Source organism: Dromaius novaehollandiae, chromosome 15 (genome assembly GCF_036370855.1).
Source record: "Dromaius novaehollandiae isolate bDroNov1 chromosome 15, bDroNov1.hap1, whole genome shotgun sequence".
Lineage (NCBI taxonomy): Eukaryota > Metazoa > Chordata > Aves > Casuariiformes > Dromaiidae > Dromaius > Dromaius novaehollandiae.
In genome coordinates, this window is record NC_088112.1 from 10,058,343 (window position 1) to 10,080,323 (window position 21,981).

The 21,981-nt window shown below is 39.9% G+C and overlaps 1 protein-coding gene across 2 annotated transcripts in view; it reads right to left on the reverse strand.

The window, feature by feature from the left end:
* Positions 1 to 20,132, reverse strand: part of TTC1 (tetratricopeptide repeat domain 1) — a 35,714-nt gene extending 15,582 nt beyond the window's left edge. Inside the window, exons 1-5 of one of the 2 annotated variants that reach the window (XM_026118650.2) lie at positions 20,078 to 20,132; positions 19,121 to 19,521; positions 7,150 to 7,210; positions 3,942 to 4,054; positions 1,532 to 1,568 (exon numbers count right to left, since the gene is read on the reverse strand). In XM_026118650.2, the coding sequence (XP_025974435.2) occupies positions 1,532 to 1,568; positions 3,942 to 4,054; positions 7,150 to 7,210; positions 19,121 to 19,462 (553 nt within the window). In that variant the 5' untranslated portion in view covers positions 19,463 to 19,521; positions 20,078 to 20,132. The remainder of the gene's footprint in view (positions 1 to 1,531; positions 1,569 to 3,941; positions 4,055 to 7,149; positions 7,211 to 19,120; positions 19,522 to 20,077) is intronic. The other variant, XM_026118651.2, reaches the window with a different exon arrangement.
* Positions 20,133 to 21,981: the final 1,849 nt, after the last annotated feature.

Below are 21,981 nucleotides of genomic sequence, written 5' to 3' on the forward strand. Positions count from 1 at the left end.
GGATTTACAATGCACAAGTGTTTAATTTTGCAATAATATATATGCAGAGATTAGAACTGAAGCTTCAGAAATTTGCAGGACAAGATATATTTTCCTATCTTTTGTATATATTGTAAGGATGCATTATTAGCCATATCTAGAGTTATATATACACCTAAAGAAAGATGTAGCAGGGAAAGCAAGCAATTCCCAGCTCATCTCCGAGCAAGCTGAGACAAACTCCAGGAAAGCTATTGGTGTTCTTCTGAATTTACTGTAATATCAAACAGTCAGAATCGGGTTGGGAATCCATAAATGGTTGTATCAGCTCTACGAGTTAGTAGAGAGGATAAACTTACATTCAATCAGTGTGCCTCTCCTTATTCCCTTGGCAGGCATGACCATGTTTACTGGTGCAGGACTGAATGCTAAATTTAACAGTAACTTGCTAATGGTAATTTCTCAAGAATTTTTTCATTCAGTTTTCATCACAGAAAGAGGCAGAAAGACTGCCCATTTTATAACTGCTAAACCATTAAAATTGTTCTCAGGACAATTAAATCTAGGATTCTCCAGCTAAACATTCTAGCTTATTTCTTCATGAAGGACAAAGACAATGCTACAGTCAGCAAATTGCAGGTTAGTGTGAATTGCTCTGCTGTGCTCTTAAGTGTTGCATTGCAGTTTGTAAGCCAAGTCCCTGGGGAGTGTCAAGTGATGGTCGGTTTAAGTCTCAGCGCTGGAAAGCAGACCGATTTCCTTTCAGCCACTATAAAATTAACAGAAGCGTTTTTTCAAAATGCACCACCACCACAGCAAGGCAAAACCCCCAAATGACTGAGGTCAGCTAGAATTTGCTACCTTTGAGAATACTTTTAGCATGTACAAACTCATATTTACTGTACAAGCAGCACTGGCACTCAGCCATTGGATTAGTTTTCTGATTGGTAAATTGGACTTTTTTCCCAGCTGTCATGGGGAGTTTAGCAAATATTCAAAGCATGGGTGAGTGGGTGGAAGCAATAAAGCAATGCACAGCTGAAATGATTTCACCAGGAGCTGCAAAGATAAAACGAAGCAGGACAAGAACAGGAGAGGATAAGCCCTTGTGACAGAGCAAAAGCCTTGCATAAAAGGGACTTGATAATGCCTTTAATTCCATGAAGCCAAACAGTTCTTTGGAAACTGGAATTCTGGAATTAAACTCAAGATCGGGGGGAAATAGCAGGTAGAAGAGGGCTTAAAATAACAGGTGTCAGGAAACATCCTTCATAAAAAAAGACCTTCCTGCTTAAAAAAAAAAAAAAAGTACAAACAGCAGTCTTATTGGTACAAGAGAACAGAAAACAAATTATTTCAGACAGTAAAAGCTTGATAGACATTTTACAAAATAAATAAATCCTGGACACAGGTCTCTTCCATCAGAACTTTTCTACAAATTCTTTAAAGATTGTCATGCCAAAAATTACAGCTCTGCAGAAAGGCACTAACTGGCATGATTTATGTATGAAAGATCTGGCACAAGAGTAGGACACAGGAAAAAAAGTCATACCTTTGCTGCAGTCATTTAGTGCAGCTTCCGTCTTGTCCTAGAACACAAAATAGTTGTTATATTTAAGTTGTATTTCTTGAGAAACCAATTATTTACTATTGCAAACAAAAAGATTTGTCAGACATTCCAAGAAACTTGGATGTTCATCTAATCAAGGCTTTTCATAGCATTGCTTCTGATTCAGAGCTCTTTACCAGTGATTAGCTTCCTCTGTGTGAGGGCTGCCAGTGTTCAGATTGTGCGGCTGCCCCGCTAATCAGTCTGCACTGAACAGCCGGCAGCGAGCTACAGTCAAAAGGCTGAGTCACATCTGCAGGCCTTGGCTTAACTGAGCTACGGCCTTTCCACCTTCGTCAATTAATTAAGGAGTTGGAATAGTTGGTTCCCAAGACTCCTGGGTAAATTCTTGTCTGTATGAGATAAGACATTTTGAGAGCAGATACTGCCTTTAGCACTGATACAGCTTTCTCTACAAGGGACAATGTCAGAGACTTCTAGAAGTGGCAGGAGCAAGATTTTTGAGCACTCAGACAATGAAGATGAGATTCAGGCAATCTGTTTATAATGGAACAAAAAAATGCAGAAGAGCTGAGACACAGATCCTGTTTTCATCCAAACTAAGGATTAAAAAAACAAAACTAAACTAAAAAAACAAACAAAAAACATGCTGAGAAAAACTGTTCTGTGCTTATATTGATGATCTAAGTAGTATTGATAAGGGTACAAGGTTTCTTCCTTTCTACACCAAAGGAAGGTTTTCTTGTCCCTAAAACAGAAACCACCTCAGAAGAATGCCTGACAAGCTTCTATTGTACTGCAAAGCAAATGGGTACAGCAGGCATAAAAAAAAACCTTAATGTTATTAATAATACTCTATTTTCAGGGCAATGTATCAGTCTATCAGTTTTACTGATCTGTACAGGTGAGCTATACTACCTCGTATACAGTTTTATCATCTTTGTCTCCCTTAGAACTATTGGATTAGTTGCCTAGTGAAATGAATAGTTAACATCTGGATTACGATGAGGTTTTTCAGTTTACAGCTTTCATGTTTGAAAGGTTGCAGTATCTGCTGTTACAGAATCCCATTTTTCCTAGTCTGCTCAAATGAGCCAGTAGCCCAAGAAAGAGTTAGATAATTCTAGCTGAGCAAGAATACTCCTACACTACCACAGAGTTTATTTGCACCTAAATATGGCCATAAGGCACATTGCTCCAGAGCTGCATCTGTCTCAATATTGCAGTAAAAGTGTAAGGAAGTCCACTTTGCAGGAGGTAACCTGAGAATAGGAACTGTCTGTTTTTTCCTATAATAATCTTAAAAGCAAAGGCAAAACTAAAGAGCAGTTTCTCCTGAATTCTTTATTTTATTTTAGGAAGAAGAGGTAACTAAGCACCATGTTTATAGCCTGAAGAGAAATAGTTTTGAAAGCATGATAATAAGCATGATAGAAAAGCTATACAAGTGCCTCAGACAACTAAATTTAGACTCCAACACGCTTGTGTGCCAGAAAAGAATAAGCATGCTTGCACTGAATGCTTGTTGCTAGGACCTCCTTGCTCCTGCTGAGGTCAACTAGCAGGATGTCCACAGGCTATGCAAGCTGAAAGAGGCATAAAGGTTCTCCTCCCAATCCTCCAGTTACAGGGCAGTCTTGTTTATACAGATGAAATCCTCACTTACACCAAGAACTTTCAACTGTCATTTCTTTAAAATTCATTATTAGCTTACAAGTTAAATTGTTCAGTTTCTGTTCACACACACATTGTGTTCTATGCTTTCCATGCTGCCTGAAGTGTATCACTGACTTCTGCAAACATTTGGGCACCTATCCCTGGTCAGGTAGTAGAAAATACATAAAGAAAGCAGTATTCATTCTATTGAGACAAGTGTCCTACTACATAGGTCTGTCCTGCTATACAGTAACTGAAGGAAGCAGACTAACTCAATTGATAAAGCCCTAGTTAGGAAGTGCAGTTTATGCCTCAAAATGCTTGAGCCAATTATTTGAAGACAAGCATATGACTATCCAGTTTTTAGCAAAACACTGACTAGCTATACATCTAAACAATCACTGCACGTTTTCAATACACTAAACACGCTTAAAGACAGCTGTTGCCACACGGACTTTGAATCTAGTTAAAACAAACAGAATGGGAAAAAAACAAAGCACTTTAAACATAACGCAACAGAGGAATTTTGAACAGCTGCTCCAACTGAAACTTTGTTTTGTATTTCTCCTCAGTAAAACTAAGTGTACCAGCATTTCTACTAGAAACATACGAGATCAAGCAAACAGCAAAACCTGCAAACAGCTAAATTCTTTTGCCATCATTTACACGACTAGTATTTGATTGGATTTGTCATATAATCAATAGATGATGTTTAATAAAATAAAAGAATATTCACCTGTTTCATTTTTGCAGCAGCTCTGTTTGAAAACAAAACGGCCCTATCTTTTTGGAAGCAGGCAGGACAAATCCGCAGAGCCCTCGTATATGAGTCTTCTGCCTCTCCATAGTCTGCAGATGCAATAAGAAAAAAAGAACAAAACTGACCATTTATTTCAACTGGCAGTAGAGTCAGGGAATCACATGGCTAAGACTTCTTTGGAAACATTTCTCAGTATAAGATGCAATATTAATCCAGTGGTAAGACTCAGTAGCTGCTCTCAGATGAAGTGCATTACTGAGTAGTACATATACCAATGACAATTAATTGTTTTAAAATCGACACCCTCGTAATAGTAGTAACATATTTGCATATGGTCCTGAGCTTAGTGTAACAAGTGCAGCATGCTTTGCATATAATTCTCATGCCTGAAATTGTTTCATTCTATTCACTGAGGATACCAGCTTTAGAAGTAGTTTTCTTTCTTTTTTTTTTTTTTTTTTTAAAAAAAAAAAAACATGAAGCAAATTTTGATCTGAAAGAAACCATGTACTGAAACATGTTATTGCACTGATACCTGCTCACAGCTGCTAGGGAGATATTTTATTTGTCACAATATATTCAATGACTGCCTTAAAGGTCAGTCACTACAAAGCCACTGTCACCCTAAGGTCATCAGTCATCATGCCTGGCCTAAAACAACTTGATAATCTCATGTGGGGGTCCTTATTTGTTTTCTAATGAAGGTAGAGTCAAAGAATGAAAAGGCTCTCTACAGACTCTGAACAACGCCCTGCCAGCTGACAAGTGCTTTCTCCTCAAAATAGAGCAATTCTTTCTGCACACATCAGCTAACGACCATCCAGGTGCTTCGAAAGGTCTGTTTATTTCTGATTAGGAAGCACTTCAGCAGGCACCAGCAGCTCAGGCACACTGAAGAGATCTGCCAAAGAATCTGTCAGGAAGAGGCTGTGGATGAGATTTCACAAAATGGCTAGGCCAATATTACAGACTTGCTATCCTCATATGCTCCCAGCAGCTCCTTTCTGCCTGCTCTGATGCTAGCCTGAATTGATAAGCCAGTAAAAAAAAACCCAAACCTAGGTGGTGAATCACTTTCTGCTAGTTCTGCTAGCAGAAATGGCTGAAAAGTTTACACAAGTGCCAGAGTTGGCTAAAGGGAGGAAGCAGGGCTCTACGACCAGAACTACCTGTCTCATCTAAATCACTCTCAGAGGATGTGGTTTTCCATTATACTTAAGCTTGTCTAACAGTCACCTCCCCAACAATCTGTGACACTACTCCTGCACACTCATGTTACATCTAGTGACCACATAGCACTGAATGAACCAACTTAATTGGCTGATGATGGACAAAATATTCCTTTTGTTTGTGTGTTGCAGAATTTCTGCCAGACTTGTCTGCTGACTTCATTTACTCGATTGCTACATATAACACAGTGAATGCAGGAGTATGTGGGAAGTGCATACAGAAACAAGGTCATCTGTCTGATCAACAGTTGCCAGTAGATCAGCCTAGGCATGAAATGAAACCAAATCCATTGTTACTATTACAAAAATCCAGGCAAATGGAACAGGAAGAAAGTTGGATTTAAACAGAGCTGTGGAAGAAGCTTCAAGTATAAGAAGTCACACACCTCCCCTCTTCCCCCCAGTATTTCATTTCTTCTTTATTTACAACAACCAGCAAGATGTAATAAGCTTGCAAAAGAACTGGATTCTCAAACATTCCGTTAGAAATCATCAGCTTGAATGAAGGGAAACACACCTACTTAATAAACTCTTGGAGTTGCCTTGGACAGCTAAAGATAGTTTGCAATTGTGTTTCTGGTTTGGCTTTCTCCCCTCCAAAATAAAGAATTCATTTTTACTCAGACTTGGTATTCCACTCTTCTGTACAGGGTTGTCTTCACTGGTGCTTGTAATACCAAGCATAATGATGCTGTTTCCAAGGGCATCAAGCATGGGTACCTTTCCATGAGGCTGTATGGGGTGGGATAAGTAGTAGTACAGGGAGTTTCTATGCAAGAAATATCCCTAACAATATCCTGATTGCCAGAAAGCTTTTCTGGAAAATATCAACAAACAAGCTGAAGAGGAAACCCTTCAAGCTGTAGGCACAGAAGTCTTCAAAGATGAGTGCAGTTCTTGTCTAGATCATGCTCAAGAATATACCTGTACTAATAACTAGAACAAAATACATATGGAAAGGAAGGGATACATGTTATTAATTTTGTGTTGGATTAAAAAACAGGCAGCACAGCAGAGTTTTTGGGTTATCACAGAATTAAGATGCTTCTAACACAACATTAAAAGTTAGTTTAGAAAGCAAACTACCATTTGTCAGTTTTTTACTTCCATGGAGTCATTAATTAATATACTTACTGTAATACAGTTTGCCCTTTTGGGGCTAGACTAAATGATATTATGATATCTGCTAAGTATAGAAATACAGTATAGTGGATTTAGGTACTTGTTCAGAAGTCACTAAAGGTGTCTGGCAGACTTAAATACCAACATTTTTCAGCCACCTGAACAGAGTATTATTTAAGACAACACTAGTAAGCTCTGAAGAGACAGCAGATGACTTTTACATAAAATTGCCACCACATAAAATGCAATGACTGTAAAATAACTTACAGTCCAGGTGTTAAAACTCCACAAAACAAGCACGCTTCCTTGTCAGGGGCCAAAGGGGGGGAGGGGAGGGGAGGGGAGGGCGGGGGGGAAGGAAAAAAAAAAAAAAAAAAAAAAAAAAAGGGCCTCCAACAGGAAGGCTGCTGTCTAGCGATCAAAGTATACTTCCGGGAAGTGAAAATTGGCTGCTTTCAGCCCTACTGCCTGAGGGGAGCATGAATCCAAGTTTCTAAGCATGTGTATTAAAGAACTTGGAGCCTAGTAAAAGTCTATTTGGATTAGTAAAAGAAATCCTGGCTCTCAGAAGGCAGTCAATTCTGTATCATGTTTTTGGATTTAAACATTTGGATTCCTAAAAGAGGACTCTCATGAAAGCTAAGTCTTTGCTGATCTAAACTTTACTCTTTAGGCATGCTGCTATCTCCTGTTCCCTAGAACTGGATGGAAAATAATACAGGAGATAAAAGAAAGATCTTCCTATGGGCTTTCTACAACATCACAATGATGACTAAGAATTAATTCAAGTTTATCTGACTTATCCATGTGAAGTTAGAAGATTATCAACCCACCTCCTTTCTTGAACTGCTCATTTCCTTTCTCCTTCAGGGTTGTGCTCTCCTTTCTTCTTTTCTGCAAGAGGAAAGACAACGTCTCGAAGTGTTTAACTGAAATGAACAAGTAGGTCAGCTGCAGTTCTGAATAAACTATGAATGGAAATGAGAATAAAATATAACCTGAAGAATTTTAACTAGTACCACAATCACTTGCTTGTGGTCGCTGTGACACGATATCCTTATAGATTCATAAAGCACTGGAAGATACTGGCAAGACATTTGAAACTCCACTTCATGGACAACAGTATGCACAAAGAACATTCATAGTGAATTACATGGTTTAAACTTTGTTAGCTTTTTTAGCAGTTTGCGTCTTATTTCCTTTCTAACTCCATTTAAATCAATCAGCACAAATCAAGTATATAGAACATATTTTAGACGTAAAGTCTCAGAAGTTTTGTTTGAAGTCATTTCACCTCAGAAGTTTATAGTCACCTTCAGAGATGTAGGGAAGCATGATGTGCTTACTGCATTAGAAACACATCCACAGGTAATACTGCCCTGAAAGATTTCTTATGTAAAAAGTGACTGGTATATAGAATACTCCCATTCCCTAATAAGTAACATGGTTATCAGGCTTTGAGTGACTGGAAGTTGAAAGCACAAACATGTATTTCTTCTCATTAGTAAGCTCATCTTTCTCCTTGCTGTAACACTTAATATTGCTCACTGATGACTAAACCAAACCCAGAGGCAGGAAGATTGTTCTATTCTATTCTATTAGATAGTGAAAATTGCGCACACTGAGCAAGGGTGTCTTTTCAACCATGAATATCCGAACAGTAATCTTGGCACAAGCTAAGTTGACATGAATGCTCTCAGCCCTTGACACTAAAAATACAGGATGTCATCAAGCCATCTCTTCAACCTATTTACAAAGGAAGTCTTTCACATGCAGACATACCTCATGCAAACAAAACCAAAGCACTATAGGTAAGACAGCAGCAGCAAGAAGCAATACTCATGTTCCTGAATCATTTCTATTGTAGAAAATGATCATTTGACCACTCATTTTGCCCCCAACAGACATGCATACACACAGGACTTAAAAATCAAGGTGTTTGAATATTGCAGATCATTAAGCAATTAAAAAGCCAACAGTAAGAAAAGGAGCAGTTTCCTTTCCTGCAGATTGTGTAAATCAAGGATTAATGCAATTATCAATATCGCACAGAACATCTCCTTGGAAACAGCTAAATATAGTACTCTTTGTAGAGCACTGCACCATCTCACAGCTATGCCAAGTAGCTGACAAACAATACAAAATCAGAGGTTCTCTCCTCTTGCTCTTATTGCTTTTGGAAATTAATTCACCAGCCACTGTCACCATCTTAGTAATAAGAAACCACAGTTTGCTGAAAACTAAGCTCAGGGGAATGGCATTCAGTTGTCACACATAAAAGTACTAAGTAAAATCTTGTCTGACCCTTTGGATATGTGCTTAGGTCAATAAAATTCTCCTATCACCTGTTAAATATGCTTCCTAATACTCATCGCTCCTCACATTTAAAAAACCCAACATACTGTGGACAAAACATGCACCACCATTTAGCAATTGGCTTCCTCCAGGGTGGACCGACAAACCATCACAAGTCCTTCAACAGTGCCATTTCCTTCAATGTACATCAGCCAGGTAGTGCAGTCTAAATATGAGCACAAAAACAAATCTGAGCACTTGAGACAAACTATATTAAAAATACAAAAAAATTTTTGCATATACGTGGGATTTAGCTGTTCAGTACAGTTAGTATGCAACTACATTTGAAAGATGCATCCCAACTTTGGAACTGGGTCATTGCCTCACACACACTTGTCACTCCACAGAAAAAAACCCCATTTTTTAAACATCTTTAATGCCTAGAGAATAACAGTACAACAGAAGTCAGCCTCATACCAGTAGACAAAGTCAGATTTCAGCACAAAACAGGTTTGAGATGATGATGATTCTTCTGGAAAACACAGAAGATCTGCATAGACGACCCTCGCAACAAGAGGTGCCCATAACACTACCTCTGACTTCACTGCTCATGACCTATTTAGAATTGGCCTCTAAGTGCCATTAACTGATTCACTGTTGCATAAGGTAGAGTTGTATGCAAAATATATGCGCAAAAAAAAATGTTTCTCTATGAAATGAAAACTATGGCATAGCTGCAGTGTTCCTGACACAGAAACTGTAAAAATCAAGGAACACTGGATGAAAAGCTCCACCCATATTATCATTTGGTTTCATTTTATTAAAAACATCACAAAAGATTATATGCTTACCCAGTTGAGCATTAATTACCAATATGAAAAACAGTGTTTTGAAGTGAGAATGCTTTGGGAGAATAAGCTTTATATTAAAAAAATAGAGTTAAAAGAAAAAAATAAAAGACTAAAGTAAAATTGTGTGTCCTTCCCAGATATCCAGAACAGTGAGCTAGAGTGGCAACAGCCCAGAAGACAGACCAAGGCAGCTGTTTGGCCATGTTTATTGTGCAAACACAGAGATAGAAGTTCTGAGCAACTGAGAGTTGAGGGCCTGTTACACTTGGAGACTGATAAACTCTCCTGCCTGCTAAGCCCATTCTTTGATATGCCCTCTTGCCTGCAAGTCAAACCTCACAAACTGGAAGGACAGAGGAGGACTATTATTCACATAACTGTTAAAGACATACAAATGTCAGTAACAGTCCCGCTGTCATTTCTGACTATTTGACCAGAAAAGGTGTTGTCTAAGCATGTTTCAGAAGCATTGTTAACAACACCTCATATGGCTTTGCAGCTTACTCAACTCTCTGGAGAACAGCTATACAAGCAATGCACTCTGGTTTCAAAACAAGAATTGCTGTTTTAGCTTGACCAACATCTCCAAGACACCCCTATATTACGGGTTTCAGGCTGTCCTTTAACATCCAGACGGTTCTGTGTTGGCAGTACTTTTCAGATAGATAAAGTCTATAAAGTACCTCACGCGTCATTCTGGTTTGTATCTGGAGGATCATCCACTAGCAATACAGAGCAGCAGACTACCCCCAAAAGCTGGCTGTCCCACAGGATGTCAAAGCATGTGTTAGAAGTTCATGTCCTAAGCACGCTGGCCTCTAAAGCCCATTACATATACATGAAATAAATGCGTAATTTATTCTTGCATATATGTGCATTTCTTTATTAGGTAAGTCCTGATACAAAAGCAGGGGGAAGTCAACTATTGTGGATTTATTTATATTTATTCTGAAAGGACTGTTGGAGCATACACTGCGTCCACACACAGACACTGCTAGAATCCATTTTCTATTCAAATTAAGGGTTAAATAGAATAAAGCACTGTTAGAAGACATAATGTCCTTACCCAGTATGCTGCACTTCCAGCTTAGATGGCCAATTGCAAATTGACTGGTCATCAGTTTACTATGATTGTATCAGCCCAGAGTGAAAAAATTACAAGTGACTTGTCCTTGGGACAAATTTTGCACAATGTCATTTCAGTGTCTCCACCCGCTCATTTTTCAGAAAAAGATACAAGTAGCTGCAGGGCATGCTACTCATTCCTCAGCGAGGGAAGTAGGTCAGACTGAACTACTAGAATGCTCTGCCTAAGGAAAAAATATCTTGACCCACTGTGTTCCCTGAGGCTGTTCATATATGAGCACTGGGTCAGGTATAATCTCCCCAACTCACACTGCACAATGCTTTTCTGCTATCTAAAATAAGCAAAATCTAAAGGTTTTTTTTGTTTTGTTTTGGTTTTTTTTGCAAAGTTTCTTAACATCAAGATGACAAATTCCAAGCAGCAGGCATTTGCTTTTATCATACAAGTTTTTTTTGGTTGGTAGGCTTTTTTTTTTTTTTTTTTTTTAAAGTCTATTAAAAATAAGTTCATTTAACTAGTACTATGATTCTTAAAGAAACCATCTGATTAGAAAGGTTCACAGGTTTGGATACTGAAGTACAACCATCCATATTCTGAAGAAATTAGGATCTTAACATAAACCTGTCTGACATGCAAGAGGTGCTGAAGATTAAGGAGTGATCTGAGGTGATGAAAAAAGACAGCTTAGCCTTCTGTCAATAAAGAAAACTCAAAAAAAAAAAGCCAAATACAGTCATTGACCTCTGCTTCTCTGCCAAAAAACTCAAGGTTAAAAATAAAAGCATTAAAATTAGGTTTGTTCTACTTTTAGAGAAGAAAGCAACCTATATATTTTAACTGCTTATTTTGGAAGTAACCAATATAATAAAAGTGCTGCAAGTGAAATCCTTAAATATAGATGGTAGGAGCTGGAGGACAAAAACTATCATAGCTTGCAATGCTTCCAACAATGCTTCCTCTGGCTGTTCCTATGCATTTTATTTGATCAATTGATTTACCTTTGCTAGGGAACTGTTCTTGGCTCCAGTTTTGTCGAGAGCAGAAGACGTGCTCTCCTCTCTCCAAGGCTATTCGTACAGTGCAGCAATGCACATCTGCATCTTATATATACCTTTTGTATGGTCAAATAGCAGTCATTAAAACCTACCGAGGCTCATAATGTGCACAGAAGCAAGGAATTTAAGTAGGTTAGGAGTTTATTTTCCAGCTTCAAATACCAATTCTTTTTGTAAGACATCAATCAGCAGTTGTCTGCTTCCCCCTGCAGTTTTGTGAAGTTATTGCTATATCATGCATTCAATGATTTGAACTTCAACTTAAGGTTGTAGACTCTCAAAAATCTGCAAAATTGGCTAGAGCTGTCGCTTCAGAACTGTGCCAAATCTGCCCTCTACACTCGAGATGTTGAGCAATAAGCAGTGCTTAGACTCTAGATACCTCTGTTCATTTTAAGTTCTCAGTAAAGACACCTTAACCTTTCCATTGCCAAATCACTACCTTTTCCTGACACTGTAAGCAGTACTTTCAGAGATAATAGGTCACATCCATTCTAGACAGTCAGTTTAAGTCAACATGCCAGACCAAAAAACTTGACTATTCCTGAGTGACAATATATGCCATTCAGCCATCCCTGCTCAAGATGCAATAGCCTCTGGCAGAAAAGTAGGGCTGACCACTTCATCCATCACCACATGAGTCAAAACCTTTAGTCACAGATAAACTCTGAGTTGTGTAGAACAAAGATCTCAATTTGACAGCACCAGGCTCTTCCAGAGAAACATAAAACTGAATATAAGACTAAAATCAGATAGCAGCACTGAAAGAAAAATGAAAAGTTTAGCACTCTTTCTGGTAAAGAGTCCTTCAACAGAAGAAATTACTTCTCAGATGTACCTCTCTAAGCTTTAAATCGGGAAATAAACCAGCCCTCTTTTGTTCTGTTTTTCAAGATGTAAGACAGGGCAGTTTCAGCCTAGCAATCCCTCTTTTCCTCTGATTTGACCAAAACAACAACTTATTTAATGTTGCTGCTATACTGTATACCAGATTCAGGTTATGAAAGTAGGTCATTTTAATAATGGAATCACCTTTTATTATATTTCACAAGACTACGTTGTGACCCCTTCAAAACTCAGTTGTCTTGCAGGTTTCATTACTGTACAAAATAATTTGAATGTTCATAAGAAAGGTTAACAAAAGATATATTCCTTATTTGTATTTGTCAATACTTTATGTAGTACGTTTTACTGCTGTACAGTCGGTTGCATTTTGTCTCATATGTTAAAACTATGGGTTTTGGTCCTCCCACTTCATTCTTTCTTGAAAGAGTTTTGAGACCATCTCCTAGCGACCAACACCTGAAATATGCTCCAAATCATGACTAGCTTCTTTGTATCCCATCTTCCATTTTGTACCTTAGCTCTTATTTTGTAATCTCTGTAGAGAATCCAGTTGAACTTGGATGGAGACAAGGTTACTACATTATATTGTGGACAGATGCCTGGAACTAGGAAAACACCAAATGCTGAAATGAATGACTACACCTGAGAAGCCATTTCAGAAAAATCCAGGGTCAAATCTTCTGGCTTCAGAAAGGCAAATTCTACACAGAAGATGCAATTTATGGAACAACAATGGGATCAGCCTGAAGCAAGGTGGGGGGGGGGGGGTAAGAAAGCTTGAGGAGGGGAACACTTTAGAAGTTTCTTGATGAGGACAGAGATGTTCTCCAACACATCCTAGAACCTCTGAAGAAATAGGAAGATTTACCCTGTTTAGCCCAGAAATAACAAAATCTCAGGCATAACTGAAAAATGCTTGCTATTTCTCAATGATCAGTTTCACTTTTTTTTTTTTTTTTTTTTTAAGAGTACTATCAAGGCACTAACAAAAACTCCCCTACTAGACTCATGTTCCTTTTCTTGCTGACATGTTTCCCAGAGTTAAGATAGAAGTTGAGCATGATTACAGCCAGCTGTAGCGCTAAAAGCACACGCAACAGACCAAGGAAGGGAACTGCTTTTGAGGTGTATCAGATATTTATTCCAGGGTCTTTCAGCAGCTAGAAAGGAGGATTCTATATCCAACATAAGAGCTTTCTTGGTCTGGTGCTTAAGTCTTTGCCCTACAAGGGGCAAAGAACAAGACAACATCTGTCACGATGGGAGAGCACAAGGGATTCAGAATCTTGTTCCTGGATAAACTCATAATTAATGGGTGTCCCTCCAAAAGAAGGCTGGGTCAGACTGAAACAATTACCATGTAACAGCTGTTGGGTGTCTTCTGATTAATTCTGCAGACTAGAGCAACGTCAAAGCCATCACTGTCAATGACAACTAACCAGAAAATCTGTTTGTAATGCATCAAAAGCAATTTACTGCTCAGTGCCTCTGCTGAAGCAGCAATCAGCATGCTTAAAAAAAAAAATCTTATGAAAGTGAATTTTGTTCCAAGCTGCATTATTCGCAAAAAGCTCAGAGCTGTAAGTCCAGGCAAGTAACCTGGCTCTTGTCTATGCTACATCTATTTCTTCAGAATATTTACTGCAAGTGTGTGTCTTAATAAACTCTTCCCTTCAAGTTCTCAATTTACTTCTTTGTTCAGAGAAGACTTGATTTCTTATGGCATCAGTAGTGTTTCCCCAGAAGTAATTCCTGCTGGTTAAAAATCAGAAATCTCACTGTAGTACAGGGCTATGAAAATATTATTGAAAGAAAATACACAACCACTTGCTCCTTCCCTTTGATCTCTGTAGCAGCTTCTATGTGGGTGAGAACTTTTGCTGTGAGCTGCTGCTGTGAAAGCCTGTGCATGGATACACATAAGTACACAGAGCAAGGACTAAAATCTGTTCCTGCACCTTCCGAATAAATTAGAAAAAAAAAAAAAAAAAAACTTTCTTTTCTACAGCCTAGCTATCTGAGAGCATAACTCAAAAGCACTAATTCATTAAAGCTGCTAAAATGCAACAATGGCCTTCGTTAAAAAAAATACAGTAGAGGTGTGATGCCATAATTTGAATAGAGCAGGGCTAGCATTGAGCTCTCTGTATGACCCAAGTACATAATTTATGGTTGGTGCTGCAACCACAGTTCGTATGAAGTTTTTCACTTGGACAAGTAACCTAATTGAGGAAAATGCATCTACCCTGTAAATAAATGCCATCAAGAGGCTGCCATTTGATGCCTACTTTAGGCAGCAGTGTCCTTGATCTAAAAATACAGCATTATTTTTCATCTGAATCAGTCCCCATAACTGGTTCACTGCACATTCATGCAGACAGGTGTGCTAGCCCAATTAAGGAGGCAGCAGGGGGGCTGAGAATGACTGAACCAGCACCGCCTAAGCAGCAAACGGCACTGCTGCTGAGTGTCTAGTCACAACCTACAGAGTCAAATAAACAAGATCTGAATATTTCTGCCTCATTTTCTCTAGCTGCAAAAAATTCATGCTGCCCTTCATCTCAGAAATGACCTTTTTGGAATAACAGGAAGGAGGTTAAAAGTGTTTGAAAAACTCTGGATAAATAGACGTACAGAAGCTGTTCTCAGAACAAAACTGCAGTACATTTCCTTAGAACCTGCATCAGTTAACAGATTATATTCATAATCAAATATAGAAAATTTCACTTTTAAAAATGAAACACAAAATCTGTACACATCAATTTCAAGGTAAGTTAGAGTGCAAATTCAGGAATGGCCTATCACCCTGGTTCTACTAAACAGAGAATGTAAGGTGATTCAAAGTAAGAACATGCATATGAGTTATTTCAGTAGATATAACAACCGCTGTAAGCTTCTCATTCATCCTTCATTTGTAGATTTCTCAAGCTGTTTATAACAGACACTAATAATATTTTGTCAGAGAGAAAACAGCTATATTTTCAGACTGTATATATACACTCAGCTCAGAAAATTATGGCACAAAAACAAAGTTCACAGGAAAACACTGCCACTGTAATAGTTATGGTGACACTAACACACAGATTCCCGCTACTTCGTTAGTCATAAACCAATCTGAAGGGCATACTCTCTCAACACCACTGAAAAGGAAAGCAAGGAAAGATGTACTCAGATAGCATCTTACAATGGAATATCAAAAAGCAAAAAGCAAATACTCAACATTCACAGTTCTTTTGCTAATTTTACCAAAGGCAAAGACTGATATGAGAAATTAAATGTTTACCTAATGCTACACAAGAAACAAGAGAAGCACAGAGCTAAGACTCCCCCATTTCCAGGCCTGTTCCCCTCTTTCTAGTCCCTAAATCTATGACAATTTTTACCCTGGAAGTTTAGCATTTTGTCTATGAAACTCTAAAGCTGCCAGCAAGTTACAGTTATACTGCTGCAGCAGCCTAATCACGACCCATGACCTCAATGCTTCTTGCTGTACAAGCAACAAATGTGAGTTGGAAAAAAGAACTGTTTAGTCTAGACAGGAGAAGATGCAAGGACAATGCGTTAATGGTTTTTCTGTGTAGCCAGTAGGTCAAGGGATGTGATTATCCCCCCCTCTGTTCAGCACTTGGGAAACTGCATTTGGAGAACTGTGTCCAGTCCATCTCCTTGAGGGGGACATTGACTTACCAGAGGAAGTCCAGTGGAGGGCCACCAGGATGGCCAGGGTGCTGGAGGCCATAACCCAGGCAGACAGGCCTAGAACTGAGTTTGTCAGACTTGAGAAAGGGTGGCTCAGGGGAGATATAGCTAGAGAAAACTGTGCCAGACTTCCTGTATGCATGTAGAAAGAGGATAAGGGCCAACCGTCACAAGTTGCAATAAAGGAAATTCGGATTAGATACAAGGAAAAAGGTTTTCACTATGAGGGTAGTTAAACACCAGAACAGGGCCCTAGAAAGGCGGTGGAATCTCTGGGCTTAGAGACGCTCCACACTCAAACAGGCACAGCTCTGGGCAACCTGATCCAGCCGATCTGCCTTTGAGCAGGGGACTGGGCTAGATGACCCTTCCAACGTACATTATTCTATGATTCCACTTATGTAAAAGGTTCCAAGAAAACCCAAACAAGATGTGCATTGCCCATACACGTGATGAATGAACAGGACAAGTATAAGCTTTATAATGGTAAGGATGGCAAAATACTTGAATAACTTGTCTAAGCAGTAAGTCACTGAAGGACCTTAATAACAAGAGACAGATGTGTCAGAAATGACATTGGTATGGCTGATTCTGCCTTGAGGCAAAGGATGCACCGGATAACCTCTTGAGATTTTTTTCCCAGTTATTCATTATTAGATATCAAAGCACTACAACTGGCAAGTGTCATTATGCCCATTTTACAAATGGAGAGAGAGATATGGATGAAGTGATTTCCATGAGGTCAAGCAGCAGACAAGTGTTACACTTAGTCTCACTCTTACTTCAAGGATTTAATATGTTCTCCTCCCCCTCCCCATGCTATATTGCTTTTCCACCTCAAGAAATTTCCACATTAATGTGACTATCCATACTACAGGTGAAAAATACCATTTTCCTTCACTGATGTATTTTGATCAAAAGAACACCCTACCAGCAAGGGAATTACTTGAGCAACAACTTTTTGATTAAATTTCTTTGCACTGGTTTGTAACCGATTTAGTTGTTCAGTTGCCTCTTGGATCTAAGTTCTGCATATTTCTGGCTCATCATGCTCGAATTACAGCAGCTGACAATAAGATGATAGCATAGCAAAGTTACTGCCAAGTATCTCCCTCTTTCCAGCTTTCTGGTGCAACAGATAGCAAGTATTTATTTACTTCTACAACATAGACTGGGCTAGCCAACAATTATGAAAAAGTGGTACAGCTTTTCCACGTCAGACAAATAAGAAAGGATCCTTTTGCCTGTACAAAAAAAAACCCCTATAAATCTGCTGAAACTTAACTAAAGAATCACTAGCAACATTCAGAGTATTTTATGCACTTCTAAAAATTGATTTCATATGACCCTTCATTTCTTACTTTAAACCAAATTCTTCATTTTAGTAGTTTTTGTCCACTGTCTACTACAGCAGTTATTTCTTCTACTGTTCCTGATAACTTAGGAGTTTCCAGAATAAAAACTATAAAGCTATACAATACACTGCCTTTCCCTATGAAGTAACACTTTCCTAAGACCCTGTCTACCTTTTCATCAGCTGCCATTCCTTGCCCAACTCTCTCCTTCACTCATCATACTCAATTATTCAGTGTGTTACCTATGATGCAAATTATGCAGCCAAGCTCCCAATAAGGACTCTACTTCTTTTATTAAAAGAAGATCTAATTCATACCCATAGGGCTATAATAAGGTATAATATATTAAAGTTTACCAGCATCTCCTGTTACATAAGTTAAAACAGGTCAGAATTCCTCCTTTCCCCAACTACTGAAGAATAGATATAGTAGCGCCTTTCATCGCTATTTCTGTTTTCAGTACAATTAGCTGCTTGTTTAGATAATCCAATCAAATTCTAAAAGGTTCGATCAGTTCTTTGAAGCATGATCTGTTTGAGAGGCCAAGCTACATAATTCTGTTCCTTTTAACTTACCAGAAGTAGAGTGCTCAAAAGTTAGGAAAAAAAGATATATATATATATATATTTTTTTCCCTAAGAGTTGTATATTGGGACATGTGTTTTAGTTTAATGTACTTATTCCCCTCACACTTGTGAACACAAGTTGCAAAAAATTAGAAAAAAGGAATCATACACCTGCAGAAAGCATTTGACCATTTGCTATGAGAACATCATTTCTGGCAAAAATTCACCACATTACTCAAGTGAACAGAGTAGAATCCTGAAACTGATGTACAAGTTTTCTCAAACAAAGTTAGAAAAAAAGTTCTATTTTTTTTAAATACGAGATGACCACATCTATCTTAGAACTCTAAAAACAAACTATCACATGGCATTAGTGAGTGAGGGTCAAAAAACCCTGAAACTGATTCACTCAAAGACTTACAGGGAAGTAAAAAGGATCAAGGAGAGTGTTGAACTTCCCTCAGAGCTACTCCATTCCTCCCCATCACAATATTCAGTTTGTTACCCAAATGTTTTGTCCAATGTAACTGCACTGAAAGTAAGCAAAACACCAAATGTTTAAAGTGTTTTGTTAGTTTAAATCCTTAGTAATCTAAACAGATACAGCTAATTGGGGTTAAAGTTGGAAGTATTACATAAACTAGCCTTACTATTACTAAACTATCCTGAAGCCTCCTCTGAGTTTTTGTAAAGCATGTTGCAGCTAAATCAAGGGAAAACAATGAATGCACACAAACTAAACAACATGAAACAAGGTGATTTTTGTTTCTTATAATCTCTTTCAGTCACAGTAACCATACGCACTCGTGAGTCCAGCAGTACATAAAAAAAAAATCTCCAAAGGAATGTGATAATTAAGAACAGTAAGGAAAGCTAACAAAAATATTTGTTACCAAAACCAAGAAATTAAGAACGGTAAAACTATGCATATAAAGAAGTTTTAAAGGTCTGGTTACATGCCAAATTTTATGCTGGAAAGGTCACAGACCATCTAAAAGAGTGACACTGAAAATGTATCTTTTCACATTCAGCTTTGGTACTTTGTATTACCTGTTTTTCTTCCTCTGGCATATCTTTTTCTAGTTCTAGTAAGTATTCTTCATCTAGTTCTGTCTGCTTCTTTGAGCTATTCTCATCATTCTGTAAATTGCCTTCATCATCCTCTTTGGATTCTTTTGCCTCAAAGGAGTCATGACAGTCATGGAAGCACTCATCTGCTGTTGGGCGCTCCTTAGCTGAAGATGGTATGTACCCACTTTCCGTGTTTTTCAGATTCTGCGCATCTTTGGGGCCAGCTGCCAAAGAACTGGTGCTCTCTGAAGACTTCTCATCAGAAAGCTTTAAGTTATGCAGTAATTCTTCAGGTGGCCTTGAATCTTTAAGCTCTTCCATGTTGACTCCTTGGAGGGGTTAGGTTTTTAGAAATGAGAGAGAAATAACCCTCAATAAACCTAAAATAAAACACCTTGTCAACTAATGAATATCATGGCACTTAAAATTTTACTCTCGACATCACCTCGGGTAAACGGCTATCCCTTCAGGGGATGAAGAAACCAGTATGTGCCTCCCTGACTCGCTCTAGAGCTGAACGGGGCCCCTGCGCTACTCCATGAGCACTCTGCTTACTCGAGGATTCCCCGGACTGGCATAGCACAGCTTTACGCTGCGGCCTTTACTCGGCACGAGGCCTAAAACCACACGCTGCCCAGGGGCCTCGGCACCACCTCGCCCGCCCATGCCTCGACCTCTGCCCCGCCGGCCGCGGGCAGGGGCTCCCGCGCCGCCCGGCTCCGCACGCGGCCCCCGGGGCCCGCCCGCCCCGCGCTCCCCCCGGCCCGGCCCCCGCACCCCGGGCAGCCTTTCCCGGCAGAGCCCCGCGGCCGTCTCAGCCTCCCCCCGCCCCGGCGGGGGAGACAAGGGGCCTGGCGCGAGCGCCCCGCCGCGGCCATGGCCCCGCCGCCGGGCCGGGCCCACCCCCAAGAGCCCCCCGCCGCCGCCGGCAAAGACCTGCTCCTTCCCTTCCGGCTGCCCCGCTGCCCTCTCACCCCGCAGGTCGCTTCCTGTCTGCGTCGGCCAATCGGAGAAGGCCGCGCGCAGGTTGCTGGGGTTTGTAGTCTTGCGGGGAGGCGTGACGTAGCGAGTGACGCCACAGCCCAGCTGCAGGGCAGCGCGTTTGGCGCGCGGCGGGAGGGCGCCGTTAGGACCGTTGGGCACGGGCACGGGGTGTCTGTCGGGGGTGTGTCGCGCCGCCGAGGCGCGGCGTCGCCCGAGGCAGAGAGGGTCGTCCCGCCTGTGGGACGCGGGTAGGTGCCGGCCCGCGCCGGGGTGCGGGGCACTTGGGTGCTGCCTGCCGAAAGGCAGCTCAAGCGGTCAAGTGTCGTTGAAGGGAGAGGAGGTCCCGGGAGTACAGAGCCCGGTCCCAGCTCTCCCGTCTGTGGCGGAGGCGCGGCTCAGCTGTGGCAGGAGGCGGGTGAGGGATGGGGCGTGTGGGGAGAAGTAACAGGGCACAGCTGGGAGTGGTGCAACCCCAAATATCAAAACAAAACTGGGTTTTCTGAAGTTTTGGAGTTTAAACCACACCAAGCAGTGCATTTTTATTGTAAATCGCTACACCAAACCATCAGACAGTTGAGGAATGATCTTAAGAGGTTTCCCTTGCTCTAAGAGGTTCACAAATACTGAGCAGTTTTTCAGTAAGCAAATTCTGATGAAAGATAAAATCAAGTTTGAAATGTTTTATGCAGAGCTAATTTAACAACAAAATCAAAAAGCCCCTCTGCTATATAGGCTGCTCCAGATACTGGTTAGGCAGAGTCTATTCTGATAGTAGGAAATTGTCGGGGATTATCCTAAGAGAACATGGGTTCTTAAAAACTGACAGTAATACATCTTTTATTCAGAGGGAGAACCCCCTTCTTTCCCCCTCATGCTGTGGGGAAATACACTGACAGACTATTAAAAGCATGTCAGCTTTTCAGGAGTTACCAGCCACCATTATTAAAATATCACAAAAGTAGTACCTCTGGCAAAACTCCACTTGTGGACTGAAATGTGTTTAGCCCATGTGAGAATCTTGGGGAAGGGGTGGATCTTTAGAAATATTTTGAAATCTGTCCTGTATTCCAAATAAAATCCACTCAATGACATCATCAGGCTTCAATTCAAGCCTGAAAGGCTTGTGGGATGTTCAGCATTTCAAAGTCAAGGTAGAAATTGAAGAGCCAGGTTCATTTTTGGTCTTAATTTGATCACTGTTTCTAAATGAACATTCCTTACTATATAATCCATAATACTAAACAGTTTTAATGTCAAGCTGAATAACCATCTTCTAAATGTCTGTTGGTGCCAGTGATGGATGTGTATTAGATGCTGAAACACTTTATAGTAAGTTGGCAAGAGAATGGCTAATTATAGTGAAGGCAAACAAGAGGCCTAAAAGCTGATTTTTTTTCCGCTCTCTGGATACAAAAGTGTATTCAGTGTTCTGCAGTATCCCAGCTGCAATGATTTAGCCCACAAAAATGTGCTTTTCTGCTGTTTTTCTGCTAGGACTGTGTAATTTATTCTGACTTATGGAAAATATTTCTGAACCCTCACGTTGTCCTGTTCAATATCATTTCATTTGGAAAGAGAGGAAGAGATTACAGCCATGGTACAAAATCAAGCCATGCAGTTTTGAATTGGCTAAAATGTTATTTAAAATTCCTCTGGCTGTGCAAAGAGAAAGATAAGAGGTTTCACCCCTAAGAAGAATTGTAGGCACACCAGGGTGGTGTGCCAGCCTGTATTGCTCCTTTCCAAACAAGAGTTTGTTTGCCAGTAAAAACTCGACAGGAACTGGCACTACTTAAAGTTTTGAACTGCTGCTCAAAATACCTTGCTCAGTGGCAAGGTATTATCTTGCCCCTGTG